Source organism: Dysidea avara, chromosome 8 (genome assembly GCF_963678975.1).
Source record: "Dysidea avara chromosome 8, odDysAvar1.4, whole genome shotgun sequence".
Lineage (NCBI taxonomy): Eukaryota > Metazoa > Porifera > Demospongiae > Dictyoceratida > Dysideidae > Dysidea > Dysidea avara.
The window spans coordinates 12,383,398-12,398,898 of record NC_089279.1 but is presented as its reverse complement, the minus strand read 5'-3'; the positions used below and the strand labels follow the sequence as shown (position 1 = coordinate 12,398,898).

Here is a 15,501-nt window from a genome sequence, read left to right as displayed (position 1 = left end):
GATCTAATGGAATGATAATTTGAGTCATTTTACTCCTTATATTCTCACAGCTGCAAGTGTCCCTATAGTAGAAGGGCTGTTGTGCAGCATAATTATTACACCATATTATTACAGCCGCGAGTGAAGGCAGTTAAAATGATTGTTATTATTATTATTATAAGCATAATGGATACACGTACAAGAGTACAATAAAATGTTATTAGGCTGTAAGCCTTTGTTCATGTCCATGGCCTGTACTGTCCCAGCACTTGTCAAGCTTTGCCTTGAAGGATGCAACAGTGTTTGTGGAAACTATTTCCTTAGGTAGATTGTTCCAAAGATTGATAACTCGTTGAGTAAAGAAATTAGATCGGACATTCAATCTGGAGTGTGGTTTAAACAACTTCATGTGATGGCCTCTAGTGTTGGTACTAACAGCTGGTGTAAAAAATTCATTGGGCTTGACGTTATAAAAACCATTCAGAATTTTAAAGACTTCAATAAGGTCGCCACGTTGTCGACGACTAAACAAGGTGTACATACCCAAGGACTTTAACCTCTGACCATAAGACAAGTTTCCAATGCCTCTAATCAACCTTGTAGCTCGCATCTGCACTTTCTCTAAAACGTCAATATCTTTAGCAAGATAAGGACTCCAAATAGCTGAACAATATTCCAGAAGAGGCCTTACATATGTTTTATACAAAAAGGTGAACAAATCCTCTGAGATATTAACAAACGATCTTCTAATCATGGAGAGAACCTTCATGGCAGAAGCTGCAGCCTTACAACAATGCAAAGGTGGCTTCAAGTTACTAGATATCCATACTCCAAGGTCCTTTTCATGATCAACTTCAGGCAGCTGAACAAATTCTCCAGAATCATTATCCCACAGTACATATTCACTAGCAATTGATGAATGACCTACGCGCATAACTTTACATTTCAGCAAGTTCAGTTTCAGTAACCATATTTGACACCAATCCTGTATACTGTTAAGGTCAGCCTGTAGTTGTTCGGAGTCTTCCAATGCTTTAGTGATGGCATAGACTTCAGAATCATCTGCGAAGAAGTTCAAATTGGTATGGACAATGTTGGGAATATCATTAATATACAATGTAAATAGTAATGGCCCAGAACAGACCCCTGGGGAACACCACTTGTTACAGGACACCAGCTAGAAAAAGAGCCATTTACAATGACTCTCTGATAACGATCCAAGAGAAAGCCTTTAAGCCATGACAATACCATACCACATAAGCCATAACTAGTCAACTATTGGAGTAGTCTCTGATGTGGCACTGAATCAAATGCTTTACTGAAGTCGAGGTAAGCAATATCAACACTATAGCCCTGGTCAACTGCAGAAGTCCAATCCTCAAGAGTTGTCAAAAGATCGGTAAAACAAGATTTCTTTTTAATAAAACCATGCTGGCACTTTGTAATGACCTCACTGTCATCCAGAAACTCATTATTTTAGTTCTAATCAAAGTTGCTAAAATCTTTATCACCTGATATCTTAAACTAACAGGCCTATAGTTTTCTGGATTAACTTTAGAACCCTTTTTAAGAATAGGTGTTATGTTTGCTCTTCTCCATTCTCTAGGAAGCATTGTTGTTTACATAACTATCTTGATTAATTATTTGCAAACATTACATTTAATAACCCTTCTGAGTCTTACAATGATCATTATACACTACTCATATATACATATGTATGACATGAGTATTATCATATCTAACTAAAACTGTTCTTCTAGTTCTACAAAGAAAAGGTATGGCTATTCTACAAAGTTGTGTCATACGTATCTAGTCAAATTATGAGTTTAATTGCATTGTTAATAATCTCAACATATCGTCTTCGAAAACATTGCAATCAAAAGGAGGACACAGATCCAGTTCATTGACAACAAACTACGTTAACATTTTGTTGTTTTTTTCTTTCCTTGCCACATCCACTTGTGGGGTAATATATACTGCCCCATCTGTGGTAGCGTGTGTCCAAGGATTCACCTCACCTAACTTATGTAATTTTACTCATGTTGTTAATACCAATAATATAATGGTTTTTCCCAAGTCAGTTATACAAGTATATAGTTGTTGATATTAACTTTAAAGTATCCTCTGACCTTTCTGGACAGTTCCTTACTAAGAAAATTTTCCTTGAAGAGGAGATGAAAATAGCAGCAGCCAATTCAAGTATTTGCCTACAATTTGATTTAGAAAAGTTCTCTTCATCCTGAATGTAGTTAACACAGTTTTTAAGGGATGTTAGTGATGATGGTAAGTAGTGGCCTAACACGCTCAATTCTAATGTGTCATAATAACAGTCAACTCCCATATACTCAAACTCGGACATAATCTCTTGGTACTCCATTTTCCCTGCTTGTGATCTGTGGCAGCCTCTAGATGATGAGTTGAGTCCAAGGGGCAAATGAGTGCTAACATGGTGATTGATCGGACATGAGTTGTTTCCCTTGTTGTAAATCACTAGGTCTGGACTATACAGAATAATGAGTAGAGAAGGAGGAATTGTAGCCTGGGGACAGTCACTTGCCCGCGTTCCAGATAAATCAGCATAATTATAGCAAGATCACACCTGATCCAGCAAAGAACTTCAACAGTTTAGTGGCTAAACAGTTATATGCAGGCCCTTATCATGACGATAAGTAAAATGGCCTTGTGACAAAGCTATGGAACAGCCACCAAAAACATGAGCTGTAGGCTGGAATACCCACACAATGTACACTTTGCCCCACACTGAATATGCCAACATTTTAAATTGACTGATGTGGACAGAGTGTCAGATGCTGCACGAAGAATAAAAGAAAACTGACCTGGGTTACATCCAAGCAACAATCTATTCCAGGTCCCACAACTTGATTCAAGAGTAATCGGAGTTTTTCAACTTCAATTGAACAGATAGTGTACCTAGGTGTTCACATAACACCAGCAATGTATATTGTGATGATATTGTATAGTAGCCAGTTCATGTTGATTTTACCACATCAACCAACACTCTTAGGAGAACTAATAGACAAATTCCATAATAAGGCTTTATAGCATATAGAAATATAACCATTGCCTCTAATAACCTGAATTTCCCATTATTTTTAGGTGATAACATCTAAAGTAACTTATCCAACTTTTGAAAGGATAGCATATATGTGTCATAAGTTATGAAATTTAGAAATTTGTGGTTTTCCTATACATATCTATGCAATAGGGCTACAGTTGTCCCTTCTGGGCAATCACAAAAATAAGACATTTCAACATATGCAAAAACCAAAAATTCAAAAGTACACTATTATATCTCAATTTTACACAATTTGTAGGTGTGAATGTCAAGTTTTAAATGGATAGTGTATACAGGTCATAAGATATGACATTCTTTGAATCCCATGATTTGTGTGATTACCGAGAAGGGGAAACTGTTGCCCCTCTCATTGACAATGTATGGGAAAATTGCAACTTCAAAATGTCATATCTCATGACTTATATATGCTATCCTTTTAAAACTTGGAGAGGTAACTTAAGACATTGACACCTACGAATAATGTAAAATTTAGGTTGCTATGGAGCAATGGTTGATTTTTTCATTATTATATATGAAATTTGTCCATTACCTTCTGCTGCTTGTGTAGCTACTATAATTTTCAAGTGAAATGTCTCACTATAGCTCTATGTCAGGAAAACATTACTCTGGTGAAGTTGTAGCTCTCTATGAGCTTCTATTCAGTATAGTTAAATCTTGACAAAAGTAATGGTCACAGTTTAGCCATTGAGTGTTCCATGCTTGTGTTTTCAGTGATCAGGGAAGTTGATGTTTTAAGTAAAGGTTACCACTTGACAATCCATTCAGTAGCAATCAAAGTCCAGGCCAGTGTGTTGTTGCTGATTTGTTGGTAAACACAAAAATCAGCATACAAGATTGAGATACTCTAATAGAGCACAGCCAGTGAAAATTTCACTGGCTGCTCTATTAGAGTATTTCACTGTAAAATACTCTAATATAACAGTCACCACATGGAACATCCTCTACAGTTGCTTAGTATAAAACTTGCATCTGAAGCACTATCCCATGGGCACACTTAACCTGCTAGGCAAATGAAAAAGCACACGGTTCTTTGTATATGTAATTTTCTATATGACAACCTTTGGCTCATAACTGAAATACTCATGATTGCCACTGATTAGCACAGCTCTTAGTCAATATGCATACATGTGGTAAAGCGATATTCCATAGTTAGTCTATTAGCTGGCTAGCTAGCTAGAACTGGGTACATATGATACTACATGTTACTACTGATGGAGACAATACAATTATAATTTGGTTTATAATGATACAAGGTGTGTGTGTGCGTGTGTGATTATCAGGCATAATTATTATAATTACATAGGTCAATCAGTAGGTCAGTCAGTAGGTCAATCAGTAGGTCAGTCAGTAGCTAGACTAAACATTGACCATAAAAAAAAATTATATGACACTCAGACTACAGGCATTTGACAATCTGTAAAATTAAATCTTCATCAGCATCTTGGGTGCGCCCCCAGACCCCTGCATCCTGGATCTACTTTCTAGTGGAAACCCCCTTTGAAAAGTCCTAGGAACACCCTGCAATTTTAATGGCTCTATGTTCCATCTTGAGCCAATGCATTAGTGAGATGTTATGTGATAAATGGTCTTCAATTGCACGTGTGTTGGCTCTGTGGTTGAAATATCATTGCAGCTGATGTTCAATACTTTAAGTACTGGCTGAATGTAGGGGAAACTGATCCCAGATCCCAGGTTGTGTGGCTCCTCAGGAAGTTACCTAGACTGCAAGTTGTCAAGTCACTGCCTGGCCTGGGATATTTTTCTGCATTTAGCATAGGTTTCAGTTACAGGTTTCTGACTCCCTGCTTCACAGGCCTAGGCTTACTGTTAGCCTCCTTGCAAGTCTCTAGAGGGATAGTTGTCTAATAAATTCTCCCAGAATCTTCACATTAGTAACAGCATTAGTAATTGCTAAGGTTTGTTGAAATTAAAAATAGTTCTAATGAATTATTGTATGCATTATATAAAGATTGCAACTACTATAGCTCCTCTGGCTGTAATGTTATTGTTTCCAATGCCCAATACTCTCAGTGTGGTTATACCTTCCATTAGATTTTGCTGTGCGATTATCACAAAGGCCATTGCCATGAATATATATAACCTCCTCAATGTGTTGTTATTAGCCATTCCTTTACTGCAGTGTGTTTCAAAAACTCTGAGTCCATTACATGTCAATCATCATTATTGCATGACTTAAGTAGGGAGATCTCATTCTTTTGTAACTGCTAGCTATCTCCTTCACCTCCTACTTGATATCTAATATCCTTAGAGTATTAGCTTTTGATAATTCTATTGCTCCATCTTTAGCTGATCATCATCACTTCCTCATCTTGTGAATGTATAATCGGTGCTTGTTGTATCATTGAGATATTAAGAACATAAGTTTAGCACTGCTGTTGTGTCGGCTGCAGCAGTAGAAATGTACTCCAAATTGCATTATTTTACAGCACAGTACAGCAGATTTTCCTGAAAGTGAGTGATAAAGAATGCTTCCATTAAAATATTACTGGGCTATCAAACCTTCAACCTTGCAGAGATCTTGTATGCAAAGTCAGTTTAATTGTGGTGCTATAAACCAGTTCAGCATGTCCTTTCATGCATGGCTACAAGTTGTTTCCATGCCACCATAAGAGAGAGGGCATATCTGCTTTGCCAGTCTGGAGAGAAACTACCATCATCTGGAAATCGAGGAGAAAGATAATGATCATGATGTTGATGTTGATAATTGTAACAAAGTCCAACACTCCTCAATGGATGAAGCATTCATTGATTCAAGTGCAGTTATGCCACCATTTGATAAGCAAGACTTGATGGTTAATGTGGAAATTCTGGAAGATAAAGATGTAGCAGGTGAAAAGTTTGCAGACGAATAACATGAGGAAGAGGTAAGTTGCTGTTAATTTCGTAATGAACTGTGTATACACTGAGAAAATCAATTAGGAAGTAGAAGCCACCAGCAGTTCTGAAGTCAATGCTTCTCCCAAAGGAATCCCTGATTGAGACAAGGTTGGGAAGCTAGCTGAAGTGCTAGTAGGATTGACTGGAATAGCAGTATCTACTGCATGATAAAGTGGCCCATATCAAGGTCTTGTACAATACTCTGGACCGCTTTGATAAGAAGATTGATGCTAACTTCAGAAGTTTGCCCCCAACTTAGAGGATGATTTTGCAGGTATAGGAAGGCTGACATCTACAGAGAAAGGATCTGTGTTACACACTTAGCTAGAAGGAAAACATTAACTTCAGTGCATATAATATGCACCTGCATGGTCGTGTGAATGCTCTTCAGTATCTTGCAGTCCTGGAAACTATGTAGGAGATATATGTATAGCCACACTTTTAGTGCACTGTATGGATAATTAGTATAGGGAGCATATCTTACATAGAAAATCTGGGGGTATGACCCCAGGAGAGGTTTTCAAAAATAAGACCCTTTGAGATTGAATCTGAGAGTGACCGCAGAAGTTCGTCATAATGCTTAATATTTAGCTAGTATTAGTGTGACTGACTTATTAGGTTATCTTGATCATAATATTGAATAGACAATGCATGATCTTTGTTCTACCAGGTACTGATGCCCCCTAAGTTACGTAGTGATTTTGTCTCAAAGTGTCCTAGCTATAGTTAGACAATCTTGTTGCCTAACTATCTTTTATTATGAATTCTTGATAATATATAGCAAATATTTGCATGCATAATGCATATGTGACCCGGTCTGTGAAAAGGGCTCTTATAGCCTTTCCAATTATCCATGTTTGGCTAATCATAACTCCTAATCTACTAAAGCTATCACCATGTAATTACACCCACAGCTACTGCCAGGTTAGGGTTGTTGAGTGACCAAATTGTAGGCTTGTACCATATTCACCAGTCAAGTTATGGGTTACCATATATATGCAATTGGAAAGGCTATAAGAGCCCTTTTCGCAGACTGGGTCACATATATGCACTGAAAAGATGGTGACACACGAATACAGCAATTTGATAGTGAAACAGCTATAGATTTTATAGCACAATCATTAATTTCTGAAATCAATGAATGATGTATCAAAGAATACTGCTGTAAATCACATGCAGAGTTCTACATCTCGGATATACTATATAGGGACCTTGCCCACTGCTTTATATGGTTAGGTAGCTAATGCTGCATGATCAGTACAGCGCAGTGGATTGTCAACTACGCAAACATGTAAAGTATGTAAGATCAACCACAGTTGTTCATGAGCATGTAGGCCAGTTGCATCTAACGGTTGCAAAGAGTCCAGGGAAGCTAGCATATATAATTTAAAAAATTAAGGTCAGTCTGTCATTCACATGATCACACAGAACTCTATCAGAGAGCATGCAAATACATACACCATAGGACTTAAACAGATACCCACTGTAATAGTCATGCGCAGTTGGATTATAGCTAAAAGATGTATAGTTAATAATGGTATATGTTCAGAAATAAACTTTCCACTGTGTAATTTATTATACTCATACCAAGTTATGCATGCATGGTGATCAGTGCTGCAGTATATGGGGTACACCTTAAACTACCTTTCGCTGTGGTCATGTGTACATGCATGGTGTAATTGGTGTTACAGTCATATGAGCACTGTCTTTATAGCTATGAATATAGCTATCTATAAATAGTGAAGGCAGATGATTGAGGGAATATTTTACGAACACATATAGACTCATAGAGGTGGGGTAAAATCAGGACTGGTTTTTTAGTATTTGAATGTTCTCAGAAGTTAACAATTGAGTACTCATGAATACTAGCCATTTATAGTCATATCCATTTGACATGTTTTATACTGACTTTAAGCAGTTTACAGCTTTTTCAAGTAACAACAATGATACACACATTGTATTAAAGTATTGATGTTGGTGTTCCTGACAAGAAATTATGCCAATCAAGCTCTATATCCTTCCTATAGCCTTCATTGCATCACTCCCTGATGGCAAATGAATCATGTGAGCTGGGCCATGTTATACTTGGGAGTTCCCATTTTACTATCTGAATACCAAATCCTTAATAGTACTCAAGTATTTGCAGTATGGCCCTCTAGGTAAAATGGCCAAGATCACAACATGCTCCAATGATGATAGCTATGTGACTGACATCTGGTGAGGATCAATTTTGGGTGAACTTTCCTCCACTCAGACTAATATGTATATAGGGAAAAGTGGTATAGCCACAAGAGACTGCATGAACATCATTCAGTATATAGCTAGTTGAATTTGATAATATCATACACAGTACAAAAATAAGTACAGTGAAATCCGACATTCGTCGGAATAAGAAAATTGTGTCGGATTACCATGCAAGGATGTTGAGCAGTATTACATAGAAAGTCTTTTTGGTACTGATACGAAACAATGTCAGATTACAGAGGTATTCTGGATTACAGATGTGTGGATTAGAGAGGTTTCATTATAGTGAATACTGTGACAAATGTACATCTTAGTGAGAATTTCCAGTGACGTTTACTTTTTGCCGTAGTAGTCACTATAGCTACGTATATTTGTTACTGTGTAAAAATTAAGCAAAGTTTAATTTAATAATTATAATTCCAGTGTCAACCACACTAAAACCATGAAAAACTCAGTGCTAGCAATATATTGGTAGCCACCCAGCTAATATACTGTATCATTTTGCAGGGCACACTGAAGAGCAGACTATACATAGGGACCCGCCGATTATGCTCATAATTTTACCTATTATGCTATGCTGCACTGCTCAAAAATTCACCTATTATGCTTAAATTAATGCTCAATATTTACCTATTATGCTCGATTATGCTCAATGTTCATGCCTTAGTTCATATTCTTTGCTACTAGTTTAACACTGTATAGAAAAAAAATGAGTGGCTGGAGCATAAATGATAAATTCTTGCTGCATGTAAGAGAAAAGATCGATATACTCTAATAAAACAGTCAGTTTGATGATTGTTCTATTAGAGTTACTGACTGCTCTATTAGAGCATATCGATCTTATTTTGCAATTGTCATTTTTCAGCAAGAATTTATACTATCGTACAAATATTTAACCTATTATGCTGGCATTATGCTCAATGCTTTTAGGTACCTATTATGCTCAAAATTATGCCAGCATAATCGGCGGGTCCCTAACTATACACTGATGCCGAGCTCAGTGTGAGCTGATGCTGAGCTGTTATCATCCCTGAGCTGACCAGTCATATAGCTAAATTTTTTTGTTACAAGGATGCTGCTTCTTTGACATGACTACCACAGTCTTTGCGAATCTGTTGACCATTCTATTGGAGTTTTATTTGGGAAGGATCACGTGCCTCTAGAACATGTTGTTTCTGATTTTCTGTATCAGGTTTTAAGCATTCTCACAGGTCCCTAGTAGGGACCTTCGAGAAGGATTAAAGCCTGTGAATAAGGATAGTGGGATAGCATTCACAGAAGTCTCAGCCCTAGCAAACTGGCGGTAGCGCGTCTGAGGTAGCTATGCAGTGACGACACAGCGTTCAACTATGGTTCAACTAAGATAGTCTCTGCTAATGTTGGGGGCTGTAATTAGACGTTTGCAATGCACTTCGTTACCTCTTGGACTAAGGGACACGATACGGCCTTACCGAACCTTCCCTGACCAATGTCAAGTTGTTGTATGTGGGGGCGGAGTCATTGGCTGTTCGGTTGCGTATCATTTGACGAAATTAGGGTGGACTGATGTCATCGTCTTGGAACAAGGAAGGTATGGGTTTTGTCATGGTGTATAAACTTTAGTACAGTGAAGTCGGTACGGCGTTGGTGTTGTGGCGGTGCCTATACAAGCGCCACCATGACAACGGCCACCACAACGATTTTGAATGTTGTTGTATTGCTAGCTACCATGGTTAATTTTTTTGAGTGCCGAATTCTCGTAGCTACTTTTTCGAATTCCGCACAACGTCTCTTCTCTTCAACGTCTTTGCTTTACGTTTCGTTGATAACCCTAAACAAATAGACACAATTCGCGTTGCTGAGACCCAATCCAAATGTTCTGTGCCAATCATCAACAATGGCAGACCGATACCGAACATATCTTCCACCTCCCAAGCCATATAACGTAACGCATGCTTTCAACCACCATACCTGATCTCACAAACCATACATGAAACTTCTATAACACAGCAAAACCTGGCACCGACCAAGAGTGCCCTGATTTTCCAGGTCAGTTTATGTAGCTAGCCATAAAAGGATATACTCTATCCCATAGTAAGCAGATGTCCTAGTTTTTAAATGCCCTGAATAACAGGTTATAATTCTACACATAGTAAGCAGGTGTCCTAGTTTTCAAATCTGAATAACAGGTTACAATGTATATACTGCCCTTACTTAACAGTTGATGTTGCATCATCTCAGACATTCCTTTGCAGCTATGTGAGAGATGATGCAACACCAATATTGTGAAGCCATAATACTATTGGTAAACAAACACTTAGTAAAGCTGTTCTCAGAATTCATATGAATACCAACATGTCCATGATGCTGTGTGGCTGAAACCTTACGATATGCTTCACAGGAATAGGTAGTTAGTATAATTCCAATTTGCATAATCATTATTTTCTTTGATCATATATATTCTGAAATAAATGGTAGCTATAGGACTGCGCAGCCAACCAAGTTGTGGGCTCACATAAGAGTCTTTGGATTACTAGGTATAAGGTTTCACAGTACCTTCACTGCTGATCTTTACAGCAAACAAATGAAACCTTCAAACAAACTCTATTGAGTTTTGTATATTTGCGATTGTGCCTTAACAGCCTTATAGACCATTAACACAACTATGCAATACTTTGTTTTGATTTGCATAACTACTTTGTAGTTTGGCATTGCATCATGCTCAGTATTATGATATTATGCTATGCATGCAATTAGTTAAACAGTGTACTATTGAGCAATTCCTAGTTTGGAGCACATGTTAATTTGAGAAAACTGTCGTCACACATGATTAAAGGCTAGTGTATATAATGGAATTCCATGACTATAGTCACTCATGTTCACCTGAACCCTCATTTCTTGTTAATAACTCAATTACATTGGCCAGCTGCCAAAACATTTAGTAGTGCTGTGAAGCCATTTAAATGCTGGAACTGTATCAAAAAAAGTGCTTTGATATGGGCAAGAACAAGTGATTTATGAGACTTTAAATTTTATCACTTACATTTAGTATGGAGGATTCACTGCCATTCCGTAAACATGTTTACAACATGAAAACATCTTTGGTCTAGTACAAAACCATTGGGAGTGAACACATGTTTACTTCTTTGATATTACTATATTTGGGGGGAGGGGCTTCTCATGCAGTCTCATCATTTTGTTTACACTTTATGGTAAAGTTGATGAAATTCTGTCCAGTGAGATAATAATCTAACCACATGATTCACATAACTCCTAACCACAAACAAAAGTTTAATATGCACAAAGGTTTGCTGTGTGACTTGTAAAGAATGCGTGCAAGTCAGTAGTCTTGTGCCCAGACCGCTTTTTCTTCTTTCTTTCTTTCTGTGTGGGGGCGGAGAAGAAAAGAGTCTGATGGATCATTTTTGTACAGCTGGATCTACAACTTTTGGGAATCATTAATTAGTGGTGATGAATAACAAAGGCCTGTTAACGAAGCGACAATAGGAAATACAGCATGTGCCCTTGGATGCAGGTTTGCCAAGCAAAAGTTTACGCTGTTTATTCCCATTGTTGCTTCGTTAACAGGCCTTTGCTATTCATCACCACTAATCAATAATCCACAAAGTTATAGATCCAGCTACACAAAAATTCTATTGGAGATCCACCAGACCCTTTTTACTCTGTTCCCACACAAAATGAAAAAAGAAGGTGGACTGTATACAAGACTAGCAAGCCAGTACAGGGTTGGGTCATCTGTTTCAAGTTTTGTCCTTTGTGAACCAAGTCTGATCCAAATTTGCATTGTATTACTTGCCTTGATGCTTGATAGTGATGATTGGAACTGCATTCCTCAGAAACAAATCATTGCTAGTCAGTATTGAATATATAATGTACTTAGTTAATACTACTGCACTGATACACAACATTTATGTACGTAAACCATATTCCTTGTAGTATCACCAGTGGCTCAACTTGGCATGCTGCTGGGCTATTCACCCAGTTAAAGGGAACAGAAAGTGAGACAAAACTTGCAACATATGGACATCAGCTATTTCCCAAGCTAGAAGAAGAAACTGGTGTTTCAACAGGTGTGAAAATAACTATTGTATTGTACATGTGTGAAGAACTATGTAGTTACTAAAATTATCTACTCTGTAGATAATAGATGTATATAGGGGGCATGTCCTATTGTCATGTATACAACACCTGTGGTTGAGATCAAAAGTGCCGCGCTGTGTATATATCTGATATACCATGCTTTGTGGCTACGCTTACCATATATGGTGTAATTTCATACATTCTGCAAAATCCTTATCTAAATGGTAAACAAGTCTCTAATAACAAGCACCTAAATCAACCAACAATTATTCACCTGAGCAATTTTCGATGACCTCTTGTCTCCTTCACTACCTCTTGTCTCCTTCACTACCTCTTGTCTCCTTCACTACCTCTTGTCTCCTTCACTACCTCTTGTCTCCTTCACTACCTCTTGTCTCCTTCACTACCTCTTGTCTCCTTCTCTAATAACTTCAATAATCATGAGTAGATGGGTGTGGCACTGCTATAGAGTCTAAAATGCCTGATCCATCAAGGATTTCAAGTCTCTAATACTGACAAGAGCCTAGAATCATTTACCTGAGCAAGGAGGATTTTCGATGAGCTCTTGTCACCTTCACTAACTCTTGTCTCCTTTACTAATCGCGAGTAGATGGGTGTGGCACCGCTAAAGAATCTAAAACATCTGATCCATCAAGGATGTCTACTCAACAGGTGCTGTTTCACTCCACCTTGCTATCTATAATCGTTTCATCTACTGGGGTGTAGAATATAACGGTTATAACACGGGATATGACAAAAAATATACGCACTTGTGCCTGCAGTGCTCATGCGTATATTTTTTTTGCGGCACTCGTACGTATATTTTTGTCATATCCCTTGTAAGCGTGTTATAACTATAAAGTATACCACAAGTCAGTCAGTCAGTGTTGGGATACCAAGTTGCTCTGTTTTTGTATGCCCTCAAGTAAGCAGTACCAGACCATATTGACATTGAGCACTGTTCTAAATAACGTACTGATAGGTTGTCATTTACTCTGTTTATAGGTAGCTGATACCCTTTTGAACTAAAGATTACAATATTGTATTTGAAGCACGTATGCTAAATATAATGTACTCCTCAACTATTGTGTACTTTTACTGCTTTTTAGGTTGGAAACAATGTGGCAGTATGGTGATAGCAAGAACAAAAGATCGGATGAAATATATACGACGAGCTGGTGTTTTTGCAAGGTTTGAGTGTAGGGTTTTGGTCTATCCAAGTATCATCTTTGTTTTCACAGTGTATTTGGTATTGAGAATTACATCCTCTCACCAGAAGAATGTTACAAGAAATGGCCCCATATGAAATATGATGACATACAAGTCAGTTACACTTTTAACAGTATGAATTTCCTATCATGTGCTGGGTACAGTAAATTCTCCTCCATTCAGAATGGTGTAAAAGGGATGTACTGTACATTTTGCATACAAAATGCCTCCCCCCCCCATCCCCCATGCATAGTATTTGGTTTGGTGTAAAACATGATTTGAAATAAGGAAGAAAATCTTATAAGTATTATCAAGAGTAAATAATAGAGAAGTGTCATTCGTGCACCTATATAATCACAAGTATAAGGGAAAATAAGGAATTTTAAGTTCGATTAGGGATCATAGAAATAAAAAGTAGAGAAACAAGGGAGGTCACCTACACCTGCAGATATACTAGAGGACATTCCATACTTTGGCCTATACCCATGACTGAATTAGGGATTAAATGTTTACTAATATATACAAAGGTGTAGGCAACCTCCCTTGTTTCCCTACTTTTTATTTCTATGATCCCTAATCGAACTTAAAATTCCTAATTTTTCCTTATACTTGTTTGTTTACTTTTTTGTAACATTATTATGACTGGTGAACCCACACATACCGCATCAAAGAAAGGATAGTGCCAGAGTTGATGTTTTCGTCTGAACGTGTGCCCCAGGTATCAATTATTGACTCAAAAGTGAAGTACGTAGCCATTACGCTTCGATATCAGCTATATTCACCCCGTTATACAATGCTACAAGTAACACTGCACAGTAGTGATATTCACTTCTTATTGTTTTACAATATTTGGACATTACGTACTACTCCGATCCAGCTTGTTTCAGTACTTTTTATTGCAGCATTTTACATTGTCCCTAATCTAATTTAAAATTCCAATTTTTTTTCTTATACTTGTGTGTGAAGTTTTTTGCAAGCTCATGGCCACTAAATATCTGCTGAGTTACTTACAGCACTATTACACTAGATTATGACTCATACAATAACAACTGATCAGTGGGCATGGCTCTAAATAAGCCTGCAGACAATAATGGATGTACAGTAGATTCGTGCATACCTACGGACTGATGAATGGGCGTGGCTATCATATGTCTACAGACATTAATTTAAGTAAGTGGGTGTGGATTTGTGCATACCTACACACTGATGAATGGACATGGCTACCATATGTCTACAGACTGTAATTTACGTAAGTGGGCGTGGCTCACAAAAGAAGCAGAGTTATGCTATGACGTTCCACATTTAATTTAGCATGTGGGGTCAGACCCGAATAATCTGTAAAGCAGGACCTGGATACCCGACTCGGTTTAACATTGTTACTAAATAAACTATATTATAATTGACTTACATGTTGCTGTGTATAGTTTGCCATGAGTGGCTCTCTCTGATCGATATCAACAGCTAGTCACGTACGCGTATGTTTTTGGTGCAACCGTTGACCACGTGTATTTGAATAGTTTGATGCAATATACACTGGTATGGAAGCCATACTGTAGTCTATTAACACTCAGCGGTAGAACCTTGACTGATGGCCATGGTAAAGAAGGATAAAAGGTAAGACAATAGCGCAAGCATTGTATGCTTATCAATATACCAAAGGTTTTTTCTTAAGCAAACTAGAAACGTTTCTGCGGAAAAATTAGGGCTGTAGCTGTTCCACTACGCTTGACTGAAGGCGTCAGGCAGGCAGGGCGGCGGCGGGCGGGCGGGCGGGGGCGGCGGGCGGGCGGGCGGGCGAGGCAGGCAGGCAGGCAGGCAGGCAGGCAGGCAGGTAGAAAATTCTGTTGAATAATTTTTTTTCCAAATTCTGTAACAACTTCACACAAACGTTTCGGGTCGATCTGAAGACACTTTTGGGCTTGGTTTTTACCCAACCAATACTGTCATGTCGTTGTGAGGAAAAATCGTGGCAGGTTTTTGGGTTATATTATATC

At 37.9% G+C, this 15,501-nt stretch overlaps 2 protein-coding genes across 2 annotated transcripts in view; one reads left to right on the top strand and one right to left on the bottom strand.

The window, feature by feature from the left end:
* Positions 1-199: 199 nt before the first annotated feature.
* Positions 200-2,356, bottom strand: LOC136264777 (uncharacterized). Its single transcript, XM_066059546.1, has 2 exons — positions 2,191-2,356; positions 200-1,041 (listed from the first exon to the last, which is right to left on the bottom strand). The coding sequence occupies exons 1-2, from the start codon at positions 2,354-2,356 to the stop codon at positions 200-202; spliced, it is 1,008 nt and encodes a 335-aa protein (XP_065915618.1).
* A 7,163-nt stretch (positions 2,357-9,519) lies between these two features.
* The window catches only part of LOC136263960 (pyruvate dehydrogenase phosphatase regulatory subunit, mitochondrial-like), an 18,345-nt gene continuing 12,363 nt past the window's right edge, over positions 9,520-15,501 (top strand). Inside the window, exons 1-4 of the mRNA XM_066058630.1 lie at positions 9,520-9,788; positions 12,155-12,288; positions 13,408-13,489; positions 13,540-13,621. Of these exons, the coding sequence (XP_065914702.1) occupies positions 9,595-9,788; positions 12,155-12,288; positions 13,408-13,489; positions 13,540-13,621 (492 nt within the window). The 5' untranslated portion in view covers positions 9,520-9,594. The remainder of the gene's footprint in view (positions 9,789-12,154; positions 12,289-13,407; positions 13,490-13,539; positions 13,622-15,501) is intronic.

Bases quoted from the DNA above. Each gene is read 5' to 3' on its own strand.
- LOC136264777 (XM_066059546.1), bottom strand. From the start codon at position 2,356: ATGGAGTACCAAGAGATTATGTCCGAGTTTGAGTATATGGGAGTTGAC. The intron at 1,042-2,190 runs GTAGGCAAATAC...ACTTCTTCGCAG, and splicing joins GAACTTTTCTAAATCAAATT to ATGATTCTGAAGTCTATGCC.